At 41.1% G+C, this 23,213-nt stretch overlaps 1 protein-coding gene across 4 annotated transcripts in view; it reads left to right on the top strand.

The window, feature by feature from the left end:
* POLR3B (RNA polymerase III subunit B) overlaps positions 1-23,213 on the top strand; it is a 108,750-nt gene that overhangs the window by 75,732 nt on the left and 9,805 nt on the right. For all 4 annotated transcript variants that reach the window (XM_059681769.1, XM_059681767.1, XM_059681768.1 and 1 more), the window contains 4 exons: positions 934-1,051; positions 2,734-2,876; positions 16,259-16,362; positions 17,232-17,398. In XM_059681769.1, coding sequence (XP_059537752.1) covers positions 934-1,051; positions 2,734-2,876; positions 16,259-16,362; positions 17,232-17,398 — 532 coding nt within the window. The remainder of the gene's footprint in view (positions 1-933; positions 1,052-2,733; positions 2,877-16,258; positions 16,363-17,231; positions 17,399-23,213) is intronic.

Below are 23,213 nucleotides of genomic sequence, written 5' to 3'. Positions count from 1 at the left end.
GGAACTGAAAGAAGGCCAGTGTAGCTACAACAAAGAGAGTATAGGGGAGCATGGTGAACCTGAGTCTTAGAGAGAGAGAGAAATGAGGGCGGGGGGGTGGGGGTGGGGGGGGCGGGGCGGTGCAGGGACCAGATGCAAAGCATTGTAGCCATGTTAGTATTTTCATTATGAAATGGTCATCCTGACTACCACGCGGAAAAAAAGAGTAGAAGGGGAGCCAAAATGGAGGAGGACCAACCGAGAGCTCTCACGGAGGACCAGATGACAGGAGCTGTGGTGATGTGGAGAGAAGGGCTGGGTGGAGGAGGTTCTTAGGAGGGGAAGTCTGCATGACCTTGCCGTGATGGTGCGTGGGTGGTGAGTATTGCTCCACTGTGGTGTCCTGAGCCACATGGTGCATGGCTTCCCCTCCTTGCTGCCTTTGCTCCTTGGAGAATTTCTCTCTTCACCCAGGTCATATAGCTGGGAATTAAGTGCTGTGACAGTACTATAGGAGTTGATTTTGGAGCTTACCATGAAAAGATGCAAAGCAAAGGTGACAACAGCAGGAAAATCAAAGAAATCTTTTTATTTCCTTTACCCAAGTTAAATTGGCAGTGACTTATTACTGGTTGAAAGAACTGTTAATAAAAATAAATGGTCCAAATCTGTTCTGACAACCTAAGAGATATATAAAATTGCTACATTTCTCTGGTTATGTGGTCCCCTAAAACTGCTTAATTTTATGTACACTGTCATCTGAATCTATGATTTTTTAAAATTGGGCTCACAGAATTACAAGCAAGCCCTGTTGAACTTTGGTTCCCACTAAATGAACTCATTTTTTTTCCATGTCTAGACTTCATGGACCAAGTCTAATCACATTGTTTTATGCCTCAATAATCTTTACATGTCACATAGATGGTAGTGATTTGTCTAACCCTTGTTTCTTAGGTGAGAAAGTAGAAAACAAACAAGTGCTCGTAAATAAATCCATGCCTACAGTAACTCAGATCCCCTTGGAAGGAAGCAGTGTGCCGCAGCAACCACAGTACAAAGATGTGCCCATCACGTATGTATTGATTGTGCCTTGGAAAGATGCAGAAAGATTCACCCTCATAGTGCTCCACTCACTCTGCTTTTGCCAATGACTTCCAGATAGACACCTGCCTGGTTTCAGCTTCATACTCGCACAGCTTTACAGGGCCCCATATCCAGACCAAAAGCATCCTCTCCACCCCAAACAGGCTCCTCCGGGGTCCCTCTCTTGATGAGTGGCACCACCATCCAGCCAGTCACCTGCAACACAAACCTGACTCTTTTCCTTTACCTGCCACACAAAGCCTAAAGCCTATAGGTTCAGCAAAATGTATAGGTTCTGTCTCCTTAGCTGTCCCCTTATCCTCTGGACGACGGTGCTTGCTGTCTGAGTTCTGGCCCTCCTCTCCTGCGGACTCCTAGTTAACTGTAACTGCACATCTGCTCCAGCCCTGCACCTCTCCATCTCTTAGGCTCTCTCTATTGGTACTACCAGAGTGATTTCCTTTTCTGAGTTACTTATCGGGTCATGTGATTCTCTTGAACAAATAGAATAAAACTTGAGTAGATTGAGCACAACTCCCAACGACAATGTTACCTGCGGTACAATACGTACAGGACTAACTGTGATCCTCGGCACACCTCTCTAGCCACTGGGCCCCATGCACACTGGGCCCCATGTTAGTGAATTGTCTCTTACTCTCAATAACATATCATCCTAGTTCAGGCCTTCAGCACTTGCTCCCACTGCTCCCCCTACCTGAATGCCCTTCCACTGGTGAAGTCGCAGCTTCAGGGTCACCTCCTCTATGAAGCAGTCCTTGACAGCCTGCCCTCCCCATCACTACTGTCATATCCAAACCCTAACAGGATTGACGGTTGTCTCCCTTGCGTCTTTCCTGGCATCTTCACTGTACTCGCCTTTTTCTTATCCTTCGTTGTATTGTGAGTTCCTTTGAGCAGTAGCCACGTCTACTTAATCTTTGTATGTTCAGAGTCTAAAAGGGTCTGACAGACTAGACCAGCCAGCCGTGGGCAAACTACGGCCCGTGGGCTGGATCCGGCCCATTTGAAATGAATAAAACTAAAAAAAAAGACCGTACCCTTTTATGTAATGATGTTTACTTTGAATTTATATTAGTTCACACAAACACTCCATCCATGCTTTTGTTTCGGCCCTCCGGTCTAGTTTAAGAACCCATTGTGGCCCTCGAGTCAAAAAGTTTGCCCACCCCTGGACTAGACTCTTAATAATGTTTATTGTATAAAAAACAGGTAAGAGAAGAGGCAAAGTATGTGAAAAAGTTAATGGGAACGCTCAGTCAGTAAAAGTGGTTAAGAACTTGGAGTCAAGTCTGACAGGCATCAGTTCTAATCCCAGGGCCACTTCATATGTCCAGGGCACGTTCTTCTTTAAGCATCAGTTTTCCTTGTCTCTAATAAGGGAATAACAATATGTAAATACTATGTGTTGTGAAGATTAAGTTGCATTATGTCTGCCTCATAATAAATGCTTAGTAAATGTTAGCCATTTTAAACTAGGAGTAGAAATGGGAAATTGTAATTGAATTAGTATTAAAAAGGAAAGTAATTTTTCGGAGCCCAAAATGGGAATGTCAAAATATTCTGGGGTAGGTATTAAGTAAAACCTGTGGTCTGGGGGTGATAGGTTTGGCAGTTTGAAACTCTGTTTTGTTGATTTCCTCTTAACACTAGCTACAAAGGGGCAACAGATTCATACATTGAAAAAGTGATGATATCTTCAAATGCTGAAGATGCTTTTCTGATCAAAATGCTGCTGAGACAGACAAGGCGTCCAGAAATTGGAGACAAATTCAGCAGTCGTCATGGGCAAAAAGGTAAATTGCTTCATTTCTCAGCTTGTTTATACTAGTAAAACTGAATATACTAAAGTATTTATTAACCACATATGTAAGAGATGTTTGATAACTTTCCCCTATTAAAAAATGTAGTATGTTTGAAAAAATTATTACATTGTCATCAAAATTATTCTTATTTTATTTCTCAAATTAACCTGTTTATATTTTAAAGGCATTTTAAAATCTACTGTAGAATTGCTTCTCTGTGCTATTTATTTCATTCTCCTGCAACTTCTTGGACCAAAGTTATAACTATAAATACATTCTAGATGACGTACCTACTGAAGTATAGGTAGCTGTTCAAAAAACCAATAGTAATACCTATTTTTTTTATGAAAGGTACATATTTAAACTACTATATGTTCTGTTGGGTCATAATATCATAGGATGTCAGCACTAGAAGATACCTCAGAGTTACCTGCCCCTTTATGTAACCGATGAGGCAGTTGAAACCCTACATGTTAAGTAGCCAGTCAGGGGCACCCGACTAGTCAGTTACTGAGCTGGTGTAAGAACCCGGGTCTCCCAACTCTAGTGCAGTGCTTTGTCCACTGCACAGCGTTCCGCCTCCTAGATGGTGTTTCTCCATCAGATCCCACTGGCAGGCCTCATGCTTTTCATTGAGGGTTACTGTTGGGTTTTCATCCATTTGTGGTTTTATTTTGTTTTGTTTTTTATCTTCGAAAACCAAAGCATTGTGTCACTATTAATGAACTCATTATTATTATGGCCTCTTTTAGTCAATATATATATTATTTAAGAGAGGGAAAGTTCATCCTGGGGTTTGAATTTTGGCTTTGTCTGTCGCTTTCTAATTTCAAGAACATTAGCAGCAGCTAACACTTTTGTAGTACTGTGTGCCTGACTATGTTCTCAGCACTCACTTCTCACACAGTACTAGGAGTAGGTACTGTCATGATCCTCATTTTACAGAAGAGGAAACAGAGGCACAGAAAGATTAGTAGTTCTCCCAAGGTCCCCAGTTTGTTGGCAAACTGGATTTTGAACCCTGGCAGACTGGCTCCAGAATCCATGCTCTTGAACTAACTACTATTCTGATTATTAAGCAGTGAGCATTGTGCCTGGCACATACGTATTTAATGGTAAAGAAAGGATAGCAGGATCATTAACAGTGGCTGTTACTCATTGTACTCTTCAACCTTGAATCTTACCCTCACCTTTGCTTATAAATTGCTAGTGTGATATCTTTTTTTTTTAAATTGATAATATTATAATATTCTTACTGATTTTAACTGTTTATTTGCCAAGCAAGTATATCCAATATTACAATTTGTTTGGTCAAATCAATCCAGCCTTAATTGTCATTCCATCAATGAAAGTTTTTCAGACTAAGATACTATTTCATCAAAAGTATTTTAGTTCAGTTGACAGATGCAGAATTATTTTACCCTATCAGTATTTTTTTATAAGAGTTGGTTCCAGTATAAGTCTAAATTTGACACCTTGCTTTGTACAATTTTCTAAGATGATAACTCTTAATACCTTTTGAGTTTTTTAAAACATATCTTGAGATTTTAGTTTTTTCTGCTGCTTACCAGTGACAATGAAATTCTCTGTTTCTTCTTCTCTCTTGGTCTTGATAATTTCTGAGATACACTCCTAAGTCATTCTGGGGTCATCATAACCTTGTTTACAGGCTCAGTTTTACTTGACCTATTACCTGGACAAGAGCAAAGCTTGATATTCTTATAAAATGTCAGCACTGGAAGCTTTACAACAGTGTACACCATAAGAAAATATCTATTCTGAATCAGTTTACAAACTTCGCATATCCCAAATCCTTGTGCTTTAGTCCATCAGAGTATTGTGCATACCTGAAGGCTGGCATACATTTCAGTGATTATCCACTGTGTTCTAACTCCCCTAAACTTTCTGAAGACAAGGACTATGTCTTTATTCTCATGAAGTCTGACAGAGCCTCTTTTACAGTAGTTATGTAATAGATAGTTGATAATGGTTGAATATGTGAATGAATTGAAGGTAGAGGAAATAGAAAGGGACAGATTCTCTACTCTTAATGGATTGGTTTTACATAGGTTTTGATCCATTATATGTGACTGTGTGTATGAATAATATGGACAAAGCAGTACTTTTGAAAATGGAAAAGCATACTTGATTAGTAAGTTCCTATAAATACAGTCCTCTACATAAAATGTCAGTAAATCTTTGCGCTATAGCATTTTTCAAACTATTAATATGATACAGATAATTGTATCATTGACAGAAGTGGTTTCCAACTTCCAAAGACCTAAAACTTCAGCTTTTAGAGATCTCTTCAGTCTTCGGGGGGCTTTGACTTGTACAGCTCTATGTGAAACCGAAAGAAGTCCTCCTGGGTTTAGATGACCTTTCATTTGTGGTGAGGAGTTTATCTTGCTAGTTTTCCTTTTCCAGTTGGTTTTTAATCCAAGGTTGAAAACCTTCTGATTAGTCTAGATTTCCTTGGTATTTCCTCCTTTTACAGCTTCATCAGATTTATTGAAAAGATTGAGAAAAAAACAGCAAACAAAAAAATAGATACTGTAACCTTTTAATAGAGTATTATAAGGGAGGAATGACATAGAACCCTTAACTGAACATAATTTTCATTTCCTTTAAGTATAGTTTTTTATTAAATAATAAATGCACATGGTTTAAAAAGGCCAAATAGTACAGAAAAGGAGGGTTTGTACTAAAGAACATCAGTCTTTGCCTTTCTTCCAGTTCTGCTTCCCAGAAGCAATTTCTTCTCATTTTTATCTTCACAGTTTGTAGTGAATTCCTTAGACAGCTATATATTCATTCATCCATTTTAGATATTGATTTCCTATTAAATGATAGATAGCAGGACCTACCACTTTGTTACCTCTCTTCCATACTCTTCACCTGTACTTCCAGCACAGATTTATTATAATTTGGGGGTATTTAATTATTTAGATCCATTACTATTACTACATAAATATTCTTCACTGCCAAGCCAAACAGTTGTTGGATGCATTTCCTTTGTTTTATAACTTTTTTTTTCTGTCGTTAATAATTTCATATTTTTATTTGCTTAATTTTTCTTACACCTATTACCATTCTTCTATACCACTAGCAGTCTCTCAACAATTGTCCACACAATCAATAGTTTTTTGGACCATATTTCTCCCCAGAAGATTTTCTTCATAATGCCCCCAAACACAAGGCAAGTAAATGCAAAAATAAACGAATGGGATTTACCAAGCTGAAAAGCTTCTGCACAGCAAAAGAAACCACCAACAAAACATATAAAGGCAACCAACCGAATAGGAGATATTTGCAAATAATAGCTCCTGCAGGGGATAGCCCATTACCACTCTGTCCCCTGGATTGCCATTTTCCCTGAGATTTCCCCTTGGGTAAGACATAGCCTTTTCCTGAGTCTTACTTGAGTACTAATATTTCTTAATATGTCTTTTCTGTTTCCTCCTTAAGTGGTCATCTTCTTAAAATTCCTATTCTTCCTGGATAAACAACTTTACATAGTACTTCTCAGCCACCAATCCAGAGTAAACCCTATTTCCCAGATACTTTGTTCCAGAAATGCCTGCCAAACTCATATAAAGACATACTCCTAACATAGAGCTGTGTTTTTCCGGTATCTCTTCTAAAATCAACTCATTGTAAAACATTATTCCCACTCCCTTTTTTTGATTGGTGTTCTAGTCAGGTTTTATTTTTATTTTATTTATTTTTAATCTTTATTGTTGAAAGTATTACGTATGCCCCCCCCCCCCCCCATTGACCCCTTCTAGCCTGCCACCACCCCCCACCCCAGGTCTTCAGCACTTTATTGTCTTTGTCCATGGGTTATACATATATGCATATACTCTGGTCAGGTTTTAGTAGTCTTAGTTAAAATTCAAAATCTGTTAAGAATTTGAGCAGATATAAACGGAAATAAATTTTTGAGCCCTCAACTTTGACCATTCTCCTGTTCATCTGGCTAAGCTGTGATAGTCACGTGCAGTGGGCACAGCTGGCAGTGTCTCCAAGAAGCCACACAACAACCCAGCCCTTAGTGTGGGGGCCAGAGAGGAACTGGATCAGACCTAAAAGTTGGATGTTGGCAAGTAAAATGTGAATGAAATGAAAAATGTAGTTCACAATATTTATGCTATTTGTGGTTGTCATGACATGAGCTGATAAAAATTGATAGTGTTGTGAATTTTCAGGGTGTATGTGTCACACCATGATTCCTGCAGTGATTTGTTTGTGATTGGTCTAGATACATGCCACGGTAGGACCCGTAGTTAGTTGAACTTAGTTTTCACTCTTGATGTGGAGAGTTGTTTGGAAATACTGTTTTTTCTTTATAGCACCACCTGCAGGCTAACACATGTGAAAAATGTAAAGATTATTTTTATTTAGGGTCTCTTTATGCCTACCTCTTTTCCCCTTTGCATTAGAGCATTAAGTTTGTATTCTTGATGTTCAGAAAGCAACATGGCCGTGTGTGTTGCCTGATTTTTATCTTTTGTTAAAAGTTGACTTTGAGCCCTAACCGGTTTGGCTCAGTGGATAGAGCATGGGCCTGCAGACTGAAGGGTCCCAGGTTCGATTCCAGTCAAGGGCATATACCTTGGTTGCCGGCACATCCCCAGTAGGGGGTGTGCAGGAGGCAGCTGACCGATGTTTCTCTCTCATCGATGTTTCTAACTCTCTATCCCTCTCCCTTCCTCTCTGTAAAAAAAAAAAATCAATAATACATATATATATATTTTTTTTTTAAAACTTGACTTTGAGAGAGCTGTTGTTAAAGATTCTTTTGGTCTATGCATAGTGTATAGGTTGAATTTCTGCAGGTAATGCCTCTTAAAATATCCTCTCTAATAATCAGAGGAGACTTGATTTAATTTCACAGAACATGAGTGTCTATCCTTCTCAAGCCTGAACACTTCAAAGCTGGTAGGATAATTAGTAGCTAAATGAAACAAATGTGAAGAGGAAACTAAACAGCAGTGGTTTATGTTATAAAAGAGCTGAGGAAGATTGAAGAGGACAGAATGAGTGGATGAACTGGAGCAAGAGAATTAGTACTAACTATTTGGGGATCAGTATCAGTGCTGTGCCATAAGCAAAGATTAGGTGTAATTGATCAGAGAAGTCCCACTGAAGTGAAAGTGTTTGATCAGTAGCTGTTAAAAATGTGACCCAATAAGTAGTGTTGCCTTCTATGACCTCAAGAATGGAAGATGACTAAACAGAAAGCCAAGCATGCAGGAAGGAGAAAGTGTTTCATAAAGAAGAGGGGTCCCAAATAACATAAAGACTATTCCAACTTGAGAAGCAGTCAGGGCTCACTCACAGCACACCTCCTAGATAATGGAATTCCAGTGCAGTTTTCTAATGAGAAATTCAAAGGTTAATAAAGTACAGTCCTCTTTGGGTCTTTAGAAGTCCATGATGTACCTCATCAATAAATGCACAGTGAATCCCCCCAAAGAGCTGCGTCTTTGATCAAGAATCTTTACAACAGTTCATCCTTTTGTGGAATGCAAAGTACTGAGAAAGGTGAGATGATCTATATATATAAAAGCCTAAGCAACTGTTACTACTGAACCTGTCGACCAGTTGCTATGATGCACACTGACCACCAGGGGGCATATGCTCAATGCAGGAGCTGCCCTCTGGTGATCAGTGCACTCTCATAGCCAACCTCTGACGGCCAGCCAACCTCCCCTGGTTTCTCCCACCGGCCGGGGGCCCCCAGACCCCGGCCAGCAGCCACCAGGCCCTGATAGGCTCTGATAGTCGGCCAGGCCTAGGGACCCCACTCATGCATGAATTTTGTGCACCGGGCCTCTAGTTTAGTAATAACCTTCTATGCACCAAAGTTGTGAGTTTGTTGCATGTTTGTTTACAAGGGAAGGAACGTTTTTTAGTTTTGTTTTAATTTCAGTTGGAAATAAATATTAAAACCCTAAAGTCTTAATATCCTTTCCAAATGCTCTGGACTTCTGGACACCTTGAGGCCAGACTTATATGATAGATGCATAATCATGCTCCATAGAGGGAAACAGAGTAGAATCTAGGTCTGGAATGTTCTTCATGTTTTCTCTTCATATTCTTTCTTGATCTCTTTATGGAAAGAGTTAAAGTTAGGAAGAGGCATCCACATATAATGTGGATTGGAGTTGTGTTTGGAACTAGACTGTTTATTAAAATCAAAATAACTTATGTAAGCCTCTTGAACCTTGGTATAAGTTCTGTGTGAAGGTAACTCATCAAAAGCAGACATCTTTATCTTGGGCCTTGCTTTTTCTGATGCTTAGTTCACTTATTAAAAGAGTGAGCAGCCCTAGCTGGCTTGGCTCAGTGGATAGAGCATCAGCCTGCGACTGAAAGGTCCCAGGTTCGATTCCGGCCAAGGGCACATGCCTGGGTTGCAAGCTCGATCCCCAGTGGGGGGCATGCAGGAGGCAACCAATCAATGATTCTCTCTCATCATTGATGTTTCTAACTCTCTCTCCTCCCTTCCTCTCTGAAATCAATAAAAATATATTTTTTTAAAAAAAGGGGTGAGCAGATTTCCAGCTCTTTTGTTTTTTAATTCTTTAACAAAAATTATCTGTCAGCCTAAGGAATTCCCAAGTTTCATTTCAGTGCTCAGGAAAACCAAATTATTATATTTTCCTCTTACTTTTGCTGCCGTTCACAATGAGGGAGGAAACCGTGGACTCCTTTGAAGTGTGGGGAAAGCAATATATCACTTCCCTGAAAGAACATTTCTCAGTCTCTCATGTGAAAAAGGATTAGCACCTCAACAAAGGTCCTGTAGATCACAGAATTGGGCAGCAATACCAAACAGTATTCCTAAGGAAAAGAACTGTATTTGAGCAAGAGTGTCCTGGCAAACAGAAGTTTTTTAATAACTGCAAATCTGAGATAATGGCACACACTCCTCAGTATCTCCCCTAAATCCTCAGATAGCTCTTTTAAATAGAGTAAAGTCACCCTTTGTTTTAAAGTAGAAGTACAGTCTTATCAAAAGACTTTTTTAATGGGATGATTCTGTGTATCTTTGGTTCATAAGGATTATGCATTTATGGATAAAAATGTTTGGAAGATTTATCTTTGACCCTCTCATTAAAATTTTCATATGAGGTCACTTGCTTTCACTTTCCATTTAAAAAGTGATTCAACAACCTGGTGAATTAATTTATTAAGACTTTGATTAAAGAATCTTTATATATTAGGTGTGAAGAGGCTGTGGGAAGTAGGAAAATTTTAATTTGTGTGTGGCAGAAAGCCGAGAGGAAAGTTTATTTGTTAAATAAGGTTTGGGTAAAAGTTTTGCTTTTTCCACACCTTTATTTATTTCCTTTTTCTAGATTATGTTTTCTAAAACAGAATGAAAAGACTCTGATTTAAAGTAATAATAATAATAATAACAACACCTTGTACTCATGTAGCACTTGAGACTGCCTAAAATCCTCTCTGCTAGACTGAAGCTTCAAAGTCGGATATCTTTGGCTCCCTACTTTGCTTGATCCTGCTTGAATGAAAGATTCCAAGTGGGAGGGGAGAAGGGGCCAATGGAGCTAATAGTGTGAGCCCCAAGATAAGGTGTGTTGCCAAACGATCCGTCAGAGTTTGGGTCCAAAAAGAAATTCTGGCAGCTGTTGCTTAAATGTTAGAAATCAGTATTATTTTGTCCACATAGACACCTTTATTATAAGGAGATTTTATTTAATTTACTATTTTAAGAACAAATTTTGGTCTTCAGCAGCTAGCCAGTAACCCTCTGACCTTTCAGTAAATATCCAACTAAAGCTTTGAAATTAGGGCGGTTAGTGTTTTATGGCCCAGAATAAAAATCTCCAATTCTGTTTCCAAATAGTGTAGCCCCAACACATTTTATTAAGCTCTTGACACATTCAGCCGTGTGTATTTTGTAAAGTTCCTATGGTTATTGTTTTACAATAGCTGCTTCCAGAAGCATTGTAAGGGTTTCAATTAATCAGCCCTTTGTGTGCTTCAGACTATGCAAATTTATCACATCAACCATTCAACTGCTCATGGGAAAGCCATGTAAAAACTGTATTGTCTTCTAGCGCCTCCTCTCATTTAGAGTGATGTTTTAATAAGAAAGCTAATCAAGTTTTCTTATGCATTATTTATCTGTTAACATGTAAGGAAGAGCCGAATTAAAATTATGTCAACCGGGATAGTGGCAAGTGATGTGATAGATCTGGAAGTGATTCAACAGCAGAACAAAGCTAATATGATTCAACAGTTTTGTCTCCTTCCCTCCCCCTTGGGATTATTTAAGGTGGTGGTGAGGAAAATAAAAGAAGGTTAATTCAATCACTGGAAAGGGGGAAAGGAAGAAAGGGAGTAACCACCTGTGTTAGCTTTCACGTTTTGATTTAGAGATTTACATTTCTGAATATATAAAGGCTTATGGAGATGAGCTTATTCAAAGCAAAAACAGGTTTTTTTGCTTAATACGAACAGTCAAACTTGAAAGCCTTCCTGCTGCTTCTTTGGCTCCATTTACCACTATATTCATCAGCAGTAAACTGCTCCACACTGGAAATCCTCAGCCCCAATCCTGTGAAGTTCTTAAGTTATTAGGAGACACTGTCCTGGTCGTGTGAAATTATTTGCACAGCCCAACCAGAGTGAGCTTCTTTTCAGCTCTTCAACCAAAGTTAGTGCAACTGCACTTGATTCTTCCATTCATTAAGTTGGTCACCTTTGCTTTGCTAGTTTGCTTCCTGCTGAGAATAATTAGGTTTCTTATATAATAATAATTCCTTGAATTTAGATGCCGCCTTTCTCTAAGGACCTTAAAGTACCTCTCAGACATTAGTACCTCTCATCTGTTCTTTTGACACAATTGCCTCATGAGATAGGTGCTAATTATCCCCATTACAAAGACCAAACAACTAAGTCTTGCCAGAAAGTGATGCTTTCCCTCCACCCCCTAGGAAACACAATGTCAGTGGAACAGCACAGAGTCAAATTAAGGTCACCGGATTCCTTGATCTCCTGCCCTACACAGATCTGAGAATCCAAGAAGTGATGAGTCCTTTACAGATGACATTCCCCACACACACATTTATGAACCTCATTAAGATCAGGCATTGCACAATGATCACTCCTTTACTAAACATCAGTCCTCCTCCTGCACTATGACTGATAGAGAAAAATCACAGCATCATTTCACCCTTCATTTCGTGCAAAGTGTCAAACTGGGCAGAATAAATAGCCTTGTCTAACAGGTACTTGCAGAAAGCAGAGCATTAGAATGTGGCAAGCTGAAGTGTATAAATGTTTTCATTTTCAGTATTCAGTCAGCTTAATCTGCAGGCCTCCTCTCAAGTGGAGTTGTATCCCTGAGCCTCTTCATATGTCCCCACCTCCATCACAGCACTTGTCACATAGCAGCTGCTTGGTAATTGAGGGAAATGATTCTCTCGCTCAAAAAAGGAAGAGTAAGAACATATATCCCCCTCGGAGTGGTACATTCAATCCCAAAGTGGTTATGGAAGGTAGACTTGCTAAAGGAAAAAAATTTTAAGTTAAAAAGTGAAACAGTGTGATATTAAAATGAGACCTGGCTGTCGACAAAGTAGAAAACCATTTGCTTGTGGGTTGCTAAAACATTGAAGTCCCATCAGAACATCTCTTGAATCAGCGATGTTATTAAGTTGTCTTCTGTTATTAAGTTGCTTTCCTTTCTTGATATGGTATTAGAATGCTTTAGTTTTTCCTTACCATTTTTATTACATGCTTACCTTCTTTTTTTCTATTTGAATTGTGATAGGACCATTACACTAAAACTAATTTTTAAAAAAGACTTTTGAACAAGTCAGTTGCTGTTTATAATTAGAAACACTTTCTAAGAATGATTCATCAGATTAACTGGAGTTTTTTTGTGTGTGTGTGTGTTTTTTTTGCTGGGTAAACCTATTCTTTAAGTGATTTATATGTTGTTCTGCTAGGCCATGAAAATAGAAATAACAAATTGGTGTAAGAGCCTCTAGTGTCTGGGGCGTGACGCTGAGGGAACTGTGACAGTGGGTCCCCAAATTTGCCTTTCCTGAGCGTCTTGGCAGTCAGACTTGTAGTTTCTTTAGACTCCCTAAATTCTCACCTTTACAACTTGAAAATAAGATAGATGGTGATAGAATAATTTTATTTTGACTGGGTCTCTATAGAACCTTTCTGCTCTTTTTGTGTGCCAGTTTTTCCTTATTACCTATTTTCATTTGTTAAAATTTTGTACTATAGTCTATGGTCTAATTCCCAGTGGCCCCTATAAGTGCATTAAATGTTTTTGGGCCTGTTAAACTGTTGTATTTGCATTTCATTGCCAGGAGGTTGTGCTATATACAATGGGGTTGAGACACAGGCATGGGCCAGGGGATGAAATTTTATTTTAAAATCTGAAATGCTGTGTAAGCATTTAAGGTATGAATCAGTAGTTGTTCTACAACAGCTTCCATTAGATATGGTTTATTTGTAGTCCATCCTCTTTTCAAGAACCCAGGGAGTATTAACACACTGAGGTGTACTGCATATCATTTACATTTTTAAACCAGCATTTAAAGAAAAGTGACTATAACCTTTAAGAGTTTATTTATAGAAAGAGATTTTATGCTCTGTCCCTGGAAATAAATTACAATTTTTTATTTGAAAATAAAAGGAAGCTTCCTGCTATGATTAAGGATTTGAATAATTCTGAAACAGAGAATACCATTTCTTAAAAAAAAAAAAAAAAAAAAAAAAAAGTTGGGTCTGAGATTGAGAGCTCTCTTCTCCCCTAATGGATTCAGTAAAATGCAGACTTTTAACAATCATCTGTCTAATTTGAGATTTGAGATCATCAAATTCTGTCTAAATATTTTGTTTTAACTTCTAAGCTCATTATGTTTTCTTTGTGTTAACTTGTATTAAAATCTGTCAGCTATGACTGGTCTCATAAGCACAGTCAGCGGACCAGAATAAGTTAATTATTTACTTGTGTCACTAGTGCTCTTCATCTAATGAAATGCACAGCTGTGTTAGATCTGCAGTTGGATGTGTAGCTTCCATTGTTCTGCAAGTCAGCAGAGGGTAGAAGCCGCAATGATGGAGAGCCCTCAGTTCTTTCTGCTGTTCTGGCTTTCTGTGTCGATTTCATGGATCTTTTATCATTCACTTTCACACAAAACAAACAACACAGGGCTGTCTGCTATGGGAACCATCTTGGCATATAAAAGGGTTTCAGAGCCTAAAGTAATTTTAAGTTAGCTAAGATTTAATTTTTGGCTTACAGGTGCCCTTGATTCAGATGTGGCCAATGCGGTTCCTCTAATGGAATGAAAAAAATCTGAAAGTTACTTATATGTAGTTTTAAGTGCAATGTCAGAAAAGTGCTAGTTAGAAAATAACTTCCCCAAAAGTTCTATGCTAAATATTAATCGGATTTCAAGCAGAATTATTAGAAATTCGGATTGTAGGGGAAAGAGCATTGCTTTCATTTTAAAGTTACATTTGCTGGATTAACCTGTTGGCTAAAATTGAGAATGGAAAATGCAAATCATCCCTCTCCTTACCCCTCCAGTATAAGTATGCCATGCTTCCTCCTTGGGTGTGGTACCTCCTGCCCCCCACTCCACCTCTTGTTGGAGGGTAAACAAGCAGCTTCCTCCTTAGCAGCCGCAGGCATCCATCCCCTGTGAACTACTGCTGGAGGGTGCTGAAGTTTTTCTTGGGTTGTTTTTAAGGGATGTAGCTGAACCCTCCAAAATGGCATTCTCACCCGGCCACATCCCACCACTGGCCTCTTTAAGATTTGCTATTTTTAACATTTTGTTCACTGCCAAACAGTGTTGTTATCTGTGCACCTAGATTTACAATTTCATCTCTTTCAGAGTAGATTTCCTAGTAGCCCTAGTGTTTTGTTAGATAATTTCAGTGTGGACAAGATGGATTTTCAGAGGGAAGAGATGAGGGTCACACACTGTGCTTGATTTAAATTCTAACATGTTGTAGCTGAATTTGAAATAAAGCGAACTGAATGTTTCTGCTCTTCGTGTAGGAAAGCATACTTTCTTTATAACAAACAATGCAATTTCAACCAAAAAGCCAGTTAAACTACCTACATACAATGGAATTCAAATCCATAAACCTAATTGCCATATTGTTGGCAACCACTAGAAATCAGAGTATTAATAACCAATGTTAAATAGGCAAATGGCGTTCTTTTTCTTTGAACATCACCAAACTTTTATTTTAAAATAGTGTAAGTGCCTATGTAGAAATCAAACTGAGCAATGAAAAGTTTCTTTGAGAGCAATTTCTATTTAATAGGTACAGATAATTTATATACACAGGAGAAGGAATTTTATCTTACTAAATATAAAAGCATTTTTTGGGTCCAATGCCATTGAATAATAGTTTTTCAATTCTAGATTATATAGATTGTGGTTAACAGTCTAAATTATACTCCTATTCCTCCTACCAAGAAAAGGATGTCAGAGGAATTACCAAGTATGTAATCAAAAAAATTTCCTACAAGTTAGAATACTGTTAAAGGAGTAATAAAGTACAGTTAATTTAAGAGTCTATTAGTGGTGTGTGGAGTTGGTAGATTTTTGTTTTGTTCTGTTTTCATTCTTAGGATACATTTATAATTTTAGTCTTTTCGTCCAAGAATACTTCGTTATTTAATTTTATTCAACTTTACAACTTCAATCAAAGATCACTTTTGTAATGTGTTATATGCTATAGGAATTAAAATTCTTTAGGGCAGTTTAGACTCAGCCAGGGAAGCCTGGCAGAAATCAGCCAACCAGCTAGCACTCTGCAGCCAATAGGCAGTCCCATCAGCACGTCAGCCACGCACGAGTACTTCTTGTCACAGGTTTTTAAAACCATAATTTAAACACACCCCTCATTCAATCAGTTCTGTGTTTGGTGGTCAGAGAACTTGGATTCCTGTGATTTGAGTGCAATGTGTAGCAAGTCATGGACAAGATGACAAGGAGTGAAATTGCTGCTGACTTGAAGTTTCAGGGACATTGACAGGGCTAGGACCCAGTGAAGTCGCTGCTCTTCCATTTCGGTGGCACGAGAGGTTGGGTGAGCTGCCTGACAGCACCATTGAGTGTCACTCCAGCAGGCCAGGCCACAGGCTGCACTGCCTTTCTGTAAGGACAGCCATTTTTGAACTATTCATCTAGCGGGATTATTAGAAATAGCTTTTGTTACTCTTGATAGAGACCATGGGGGCAGGTTTGAGAGTAGTAAAAATAGAGATGGCGGCAGGGAGGGCCCAGTTAACTACTGTATTCTTCCTTTCTGCCAGTTTGCTTTACGTGGCATGAAATCTTCTCTTCCCCCAGGTGTCTGCGGTTTGATCGTCCCTCAGGAAGACATGCCGTTTTGTGACTCTGGCATCTGTCCGGACATCATCATGAACCCTCACGGCTTCCCATCACGAATGACGGTCAGGATGGTTTTCAGAGGCACTGCTCTTAAGGAAGAAAGCTGGCAGTTGATTTGCAGTTAGTGGGTGTGAGGGGACCTGAAACTGATATTTAGAAGGGCCCTTTGACCCCTCGTCAGATAACTAGGTTCTCAGCTCCTGACAGTGCTGGACGACTCTCCTCTACAGAGCGAATGTGGAGCAAGTTTGTCCTTCCTTTTGAGAGCAGTCTTCTGGGTGGCAAACTTACCCCTCGGAAAAGAGAGCCCTTTCTATTGAACCTAATGCATCTTCCTTTCTGTGGGTATTGTTTTATAATCCTGGCTCCAGCGCTTATTGGCTATGTGACTTGGGAAAGTTGCTTAACCTCTGTGTACTTCAGTTTCCTCATAGGTAAAGTCAGGGAAATAATAGTACCTATCTGCCGAAACCGGTTTGGCTCAGTGGATAGAGCGTCGGCCTGCGGACTGAGGGGTCCCAGGTTCGATTCCGGTCAAGGGCATGTACCTGGGTTGCGGGCACATCCCCAGTGGGAGATGTGCAGGAGGCAGCTGATCGATGTTTCTCTCTCATCGATGTTTCTAACTCTCTATCTCTCTCTCCCTTCCTCTCTGTGAAAAATCAATAAAATATATTTTAAAAAAAAATAAAAAAATAAAATAGTACCTATCTCCTAGCAGTTTGGGAGGCATAAACTTAGATCACACATGTCAAGCTTTTCTAACAGTCAGTCACACAGTAGGAGAGAGATAAATATTTGCTATTAATTTATCACTCTTATTAATAGTAGTAGTTTCATAATTCTTTAGGGAAGTAGGCCAGAGCTAAATAAACAGATAGGATTTCTATACCACAGGAAGGCACTCACTTAATTTGTTCACATCCCACAGGTGGGAAAGTTAATTGAGCTGTTGGCGGGCAAGGCAGGCGTGTTAGATGGCAGATTCCACTACGGCACCGCCTTTGGAGGCAGTAAAGTGAAGGATGTGTGTGAAGACCTCGTTCGCCATGGTTATAACTACTTGGGGAAAGACTATGTTACATCTGGCATCACAGGGTAAGTGTGTATTTAGGTGTTTTAAAGTAACAGTATGGCCAGTGTTGTTCAGTGCTTAGAGTGATGGCCACAAGCACCGAAGGGTCGCAGGTTTGATTCCAGTCAAGGGTACGTACCTGAGTTGCAGGTTCGATCCCTGGCCCAGTCCAGGTGTATGTGGGAGTCAACCAATTAATGTGTCTCTTTGACATTGATGTTTCTCTCTCTCTCTCTATCTCTCTCTCTCTCTCTCTCTCTCTCTCTCTCTCTCTCTCTCTCTGTTTTTCTCCTTCCCTCCTTTCCACTCTCTCTAAAAATTCAAAGGAAAAAATATCTTATGGCGAGGATTAACAAAACAAAAAAGTATGATTTTATTAGAAGAAGCAAGAGCCCTTAAGACAGTAGTTCTCAACCTTGGCTGCACATTAGAATCACCTGGGAATCTTTTTAAAATCCTGATTTCTGTCTGGGCCTCATCCTCTGGAAATTCTGTTTCTTTGTTATGGGGTAGGGCCACAACATTAGTAACAAAGAAACAGAATTTCTGGAGATTGAGGCCCAGAAATCAGGATTTTAAAAAGATTTCCAGGTGATTCTAATGTGCCGCCAAGGTTGAGAACCACTGCCTTAAGATAATCAAGTTTACTCCTTTAAGAAATCTGATACAAGAAAATCCAGATTTATGATGGTGGTGTTAGCTAACGCTATGGTGGTAATCATTTTGAAATATATAAATGTATCAAATCAACATGTTGTACACCTTAAACTTGCATAATGTCTTATGTCAATTATATCTCAACTAGAGGCCCGGTGCACAAAAATTTGTGCACTCGGTGGGGAGGGGGGTCCCTCAGTCCGGCCTGTGCCCTCTCGCAGTCTGGGACCCCTCAGGGGATGACCACCTGCTGGCTTAGGCCCGCTCCCCGGGGGATTGGGCCTAAGCTGGCAATCAGACATCCCTCTGGCAGCCCGGCAGCCCTCGGGGGATGTCCACTTGCCAGCGGGGAGCAGGCCTAAACTTCAGTCGGACATCCTTAGCGCTGCTGGGGAGGCAGGAGAGGCTCCCACCACCACCGTTGTACTGGCAGCCATCAGCCTGGCTTGTGGCTGAGCAGAGCTCCTCCCATGTGAGAGGGCCCTGACCACCAGAGGACAGCTTCTGCATTGAGCGTCTGCCCCCTGATGGTCAGTGTGTATCATAGTGACCAGTCATTCCCAGTCCTTCTGCTGTTAGGGTCAGTTTCCATATTACCCGTTTACTATATAGGATAGAGGCCTAGTGCACGGGTGGGGGCCGGCTGGTTTGCCCTGAAGGGTGTCCCGGATCAGGGTGGGGGTCCTGCTTGGGTGCCTGGCCAGCCTGGATGAGGGGATGATGGCTGTTTGCAGCTGGTCACACCCCCTTCAGGGTGGGGGTCCCCACTGGGATGCCTGGCCAGCCTGGATGAGGGGATGATGGCTGTTTGCACCTGGCCACACCCCCTTCAGGGTGGGGGTCCCCACTGGGGTGACTGGCCAGTCTGGGTGAGGGGCTGAGGGCTGTTTTCAGGCTGATGGGCAACTGAAGCTCCCAGCCTCTCCTTTTTTCTTTTTCTTTTTTTTTTAATTCTGGGATTAATTTACCTTCTATAGCTGTCACTGGAGCTGAGAGCAGGCTCCAGCTCTGAGGCCATTGCCAGCTCAAAGCAGGTACCTGGGTTTGTTTAGATTCTATAATTGAAACTCTGTTGCCATCACTGGCCACTCTAGCTCTAAGCTCTGAGGCTGCGCTGGCTGAAAGCAGGTTTCTGGGGTTTGTTTAGGTTCTATAATTGCAACATTGTTTCATCCAGAGCTCAGAGCTGAGCTGCAGCAGGCAGGGAACGTTGACTTCCTCCATCACTGGAGTAAGCAAGCCTCATGTCCATGTTCGCTTCAGCTGCCTGGCTGCTGGCCGCCATCTTGGCTGGCAGTTAAGTTGCATATCTCGCTGATTAGCCAATGGGAAGGGTAGCAAAGTTATGGTTAATTACCATGTTTCTCTATTATTAGATAGGATAAAACAGGGATAGGGAAAAAAGAAAATCCAAATTTAGAAAACTGATAAGTTAAGAAGGGTTATTTTACTGGTGGGGCTATTGTTTAAAATATAGAAAACATAATTTACCAAACTAGGATTTCTATACAACTTTAAGTAACAAGTCAGTTATATATAATGTAAAATAATTCTTTAGCTGTTGAACTTGCTCTCTATTGATACGATGAATATCAGATAATTAGTGCTCTATCAGAGGCCTGAGGCCTTTTCAATCCACAGACTAAAGGCATGTTAAATACCGAGCATGAGCTAGGTGCTAAGTTTATAACAGTGAGCAAAATAGGCATGGTCCCTGACCTAAGGAGCTGACTGTTAAGATTTGTTATTAGACAGCTATAATAATAAAAGCATAGTGTGCTAATTAGACCGGACAGCCAAACGACCTTCTAGACAAAGCCGGGGCAGCGAGGGCCAAGGAAAGCCACCAAGGCAAGCTGCTGCGGCTGTAAGGACCAAGCCCCATGCATGAATTTTGTGCATCGGGCCTCTAGTTAAAAAATAACAGATAAAAGTTAACTTCTCTACAGGGCCTACCCTGACTACTTTATTTAAAACTACAATCCAGTATTGCCCATTTCCGGCTTTATTTTTCTCTGTAAGATTCGTCATTATCAAATATACTAGAGGCCCAATGCATGAAATTTGTGCAAGGGGCTCAGCCCTCACAGCCACGGCAGCTTACCTCACAGCCCCGCCCACTGGTTGTTCTGGAAGGTTGTTCTGCCGTCCAGTCTAATTAGCATATTAGCTCTTTATTATATAGGACTAGAGGCCCACTGCATGGATTCATGCACCAGTGGAGTCCCTCGGCCTGGCTTGCACCCTCTTGCAATCCGGGACCCCTAGGGGGATGTCGGGTAGCCAGTGCAGGCCCAATCCCCACAGGCCCAATCCAGATAGGAGGGAGCCTAATCCTGTGTGTTGAACATCTGTCCCCTGGTGGTCAGTGTGCACCATAGCGACTGGTTGACCGGTCGACCGATTGTTTGATCGCTTAGGCTTTTATCTATATAGATTATCCTATATAATAGAGAGGTAATACGCAAATTGACCATCACGCCCTTGCACAAGATGGCCCGCCCCCATATGGGCACAAGATGGCCAGCAGGGGAGGTCAGTTGTGTGCTATCAGGCCAGCAGGGGAGGGCAGTTGGGGGTGACCGGGCCTGCAAGGGAGGGAGGGCAGTTGGTGGGGACTGGGCCTTCAGGGGAGGGCAGTTCGGGGTGACCGGGCCAGTAGGGGGGAGGGCAGTAAGGGGCAACCAGGCCAGCAGGGGAGGGCAGTTGGAGGTGACCAGGCCTGAAGGGGAGGGAGGGGAGCTGGGGAGGAGGAACTGGGCTAGCAGGTGAGGGCAGTAGGGGGGGACCAGGCTGGCAAGGGAAGGCAGTTGGGGGGGACCAGGCCTGCAGGGGAGAGCAGTTTGGGGTGACCAGGCCTGCAGGGGAGGGCAGTTGGGGGCAACCGGGCTGGCAGGGGAGGGCAGTTGGGGCAATCAGGCTGGCAGGGGAGTGTTTAAGGGGTGATCAGGCTGGCAGGCAGAAGCAGTTAGGGGCAATCAGGCAGGCAGGCAGGTGAGTGGTTGGGAGCCAGCAGTCCCAGATTGTGAGAGGGATATCTGACTGCTGGTTTAAGGGGTCCCAGATTGGAGAGGGTGCAGGCTGGGCTGAGGGACACCCCCCCCACACACATACACACCCAGTGCACAAATTTCGTGCACCAGGCCTCTAGTATAATAATACTATGTAATATTATTGTCTGTCTCCCCAAGTATAATGTACCTCCTTGAGAGCAGGGCTTGTCTGTTTTGTTTACTGTTTTATTTCCAGTGTTTAGCATAGAGCCTGACACACAGCACACATCCATAAATATTTGTTGAATAAAGGAATGAAAACAAATAATAAATACAAAAAGCTCTCACCTGAATGAAGACATAGAGTAGGCTAGAGGACCCCTGTGGGAAGGTAGGACCCCTGTGGGAAGGCAGAAATGTGAAGGATGAGAAGAGGGAAGCTTTTGAAGTGTTTCATGTAGAGCAGCGGTTCTCAACCTGTGGGTTGCGACCCCTTTGGCGGTCGAACGACCCTTTCACAGGGGTCGCCTAAGACCATCCTGCATATCAGATATTTACATTACGATTCATAACAGTAGCAACATTACAGTTACGAAGTAGCAACGAAAATAATTATATGGTTGGGTCACACCATGAGGAACTGTATTTAAAGGGCCCGAAGGTTGAGAACCACTGATGTAGAGGAAAAGCGTATTTAACACCTCACAAGGGATAGATCTTGGTAGGTTTGGGAACTGGAAGAGGCCAGCCTGGCTGCCATGCAGTGAGGAGGTAGTGGTGCAGCCTGAAGTGAGGTTGGGGAAAGGAGAGAGCAGGTCACACAGGCAGAGGGACGGGATTTCTTTTTATCTGGGAGAAACAGATATCCCTGAAATTATTGTGAAGGACAAGGTTTTGAAACTTGGCTTGGACGTGATTTTAAAGGATCAAGTTGGTTGTTTAAATTAAGACACACTTCAGTATTTTTATGCCAGGTAAAACTTTGGGACACAGAGTTTATACTGTTCTTCTGAGGTTTTAAACCTCAGAAATGCACGAGTGAAACTCAGTGTGGAAGCATGTGTGAGAACACACAGCTTGATTTCAGTGCTGCAAATGGACTATCCAGATGTGATTAAAATGGTCAAAATCTGTATCTGTTAAAAGCATTGAGTGCTTTCTAAAATGATTTATCCAGCCTGTGATAATATGGATTTCTTTAGGTGTATCATACTTGAGATGTTATAGAAAATCACATTACAGAGAAAGAGTAATGGTCCATTTAAAAAATGATTCAGTAAAATAGCTGAGGTTCATTTCAGAAAATGTTGTTATTGTAAACTAATCATCTTAGTATTTGCTTCTCATGCAGAAATAATGCAAAGTTGCCCAGAAAGTGTGCAAAACAAATGAACCATTTTGGTGGACCTTCTGAACATAATTTTACTGAAAGATTTGAAGGGCTTATGCTCTGCTTCCTATAGATAGCTAATGGCTATGTCTACATCACTGTTCTCTATACTCCAGCCAGTGTTTTCATTTCTTTCCTAATTATCTCGGAGTTCTACAGAGGACTTGCAAGCATATTCACCTGCCAGCTTTCACCCTTTGTCACATTCTTCAGCATAGCTAGGAGGAAAAATTGCATATGGCCTTATTCAGTTGATGATGAAGTGGTGACAGAGTTCCATGAATTCTACCATGAGCAGTCATACTATGGAGGAATAGGATCATTCATTATTAGAGCTAGAAAGAAACTTGGTCCAACCACTTGGTTGTACAACTAAGAAAACTGAGATAAAGAAGTCATATAATTACTATGTGACAAACTGCGACAAGAATAGGGTCTCCTGACGCTCTGTTCCACTCCACTTTGGGTCTTCCAAGAATCTGGTTGTGCTTAAGCTAACGGAATGGCTTGATAAGTGCAAAAGCCTTTGCTAATGATACAGAAAGTATAAGGTATAGCAAGCAGGCAGGCACAGATATATTTATGTGCTTCTCTGCCATGTCTTTTGCTCTTCCTACTCTTACATCATGCTGTGGCCCATATTTACCTGGCTCAAGACTGGCCAGCATGGCAGAGAGCCCTGGGTTTGGAGCTTCCTGCATCACTCACCAGCTCTTACTTAACCTCTTGGACACTCTGTGCCCTTTTCTTCATCTTAAAAATAGGGATGACAGATTTTTATACAGATTAAGTCATGGA

Source organism: Myotis daubentonii, chromosome 2, assembly GCF_963259705.1.
Source record: "Myotis daubentonii chromosome 2, mMyoDau2.1, whole genome shotgun sequence".
Taxonomy (NCBI): Eukaryota; Metazoa; Chordata; class Mammalia; order Chiroptera; family Vespertilionidae; genus Myotis; species Myotis daubentonii.
Note: the sequence above shows the minus strand (reverse complement) of the source record. Positions and strands in the feature narration are given on the sequence as shown.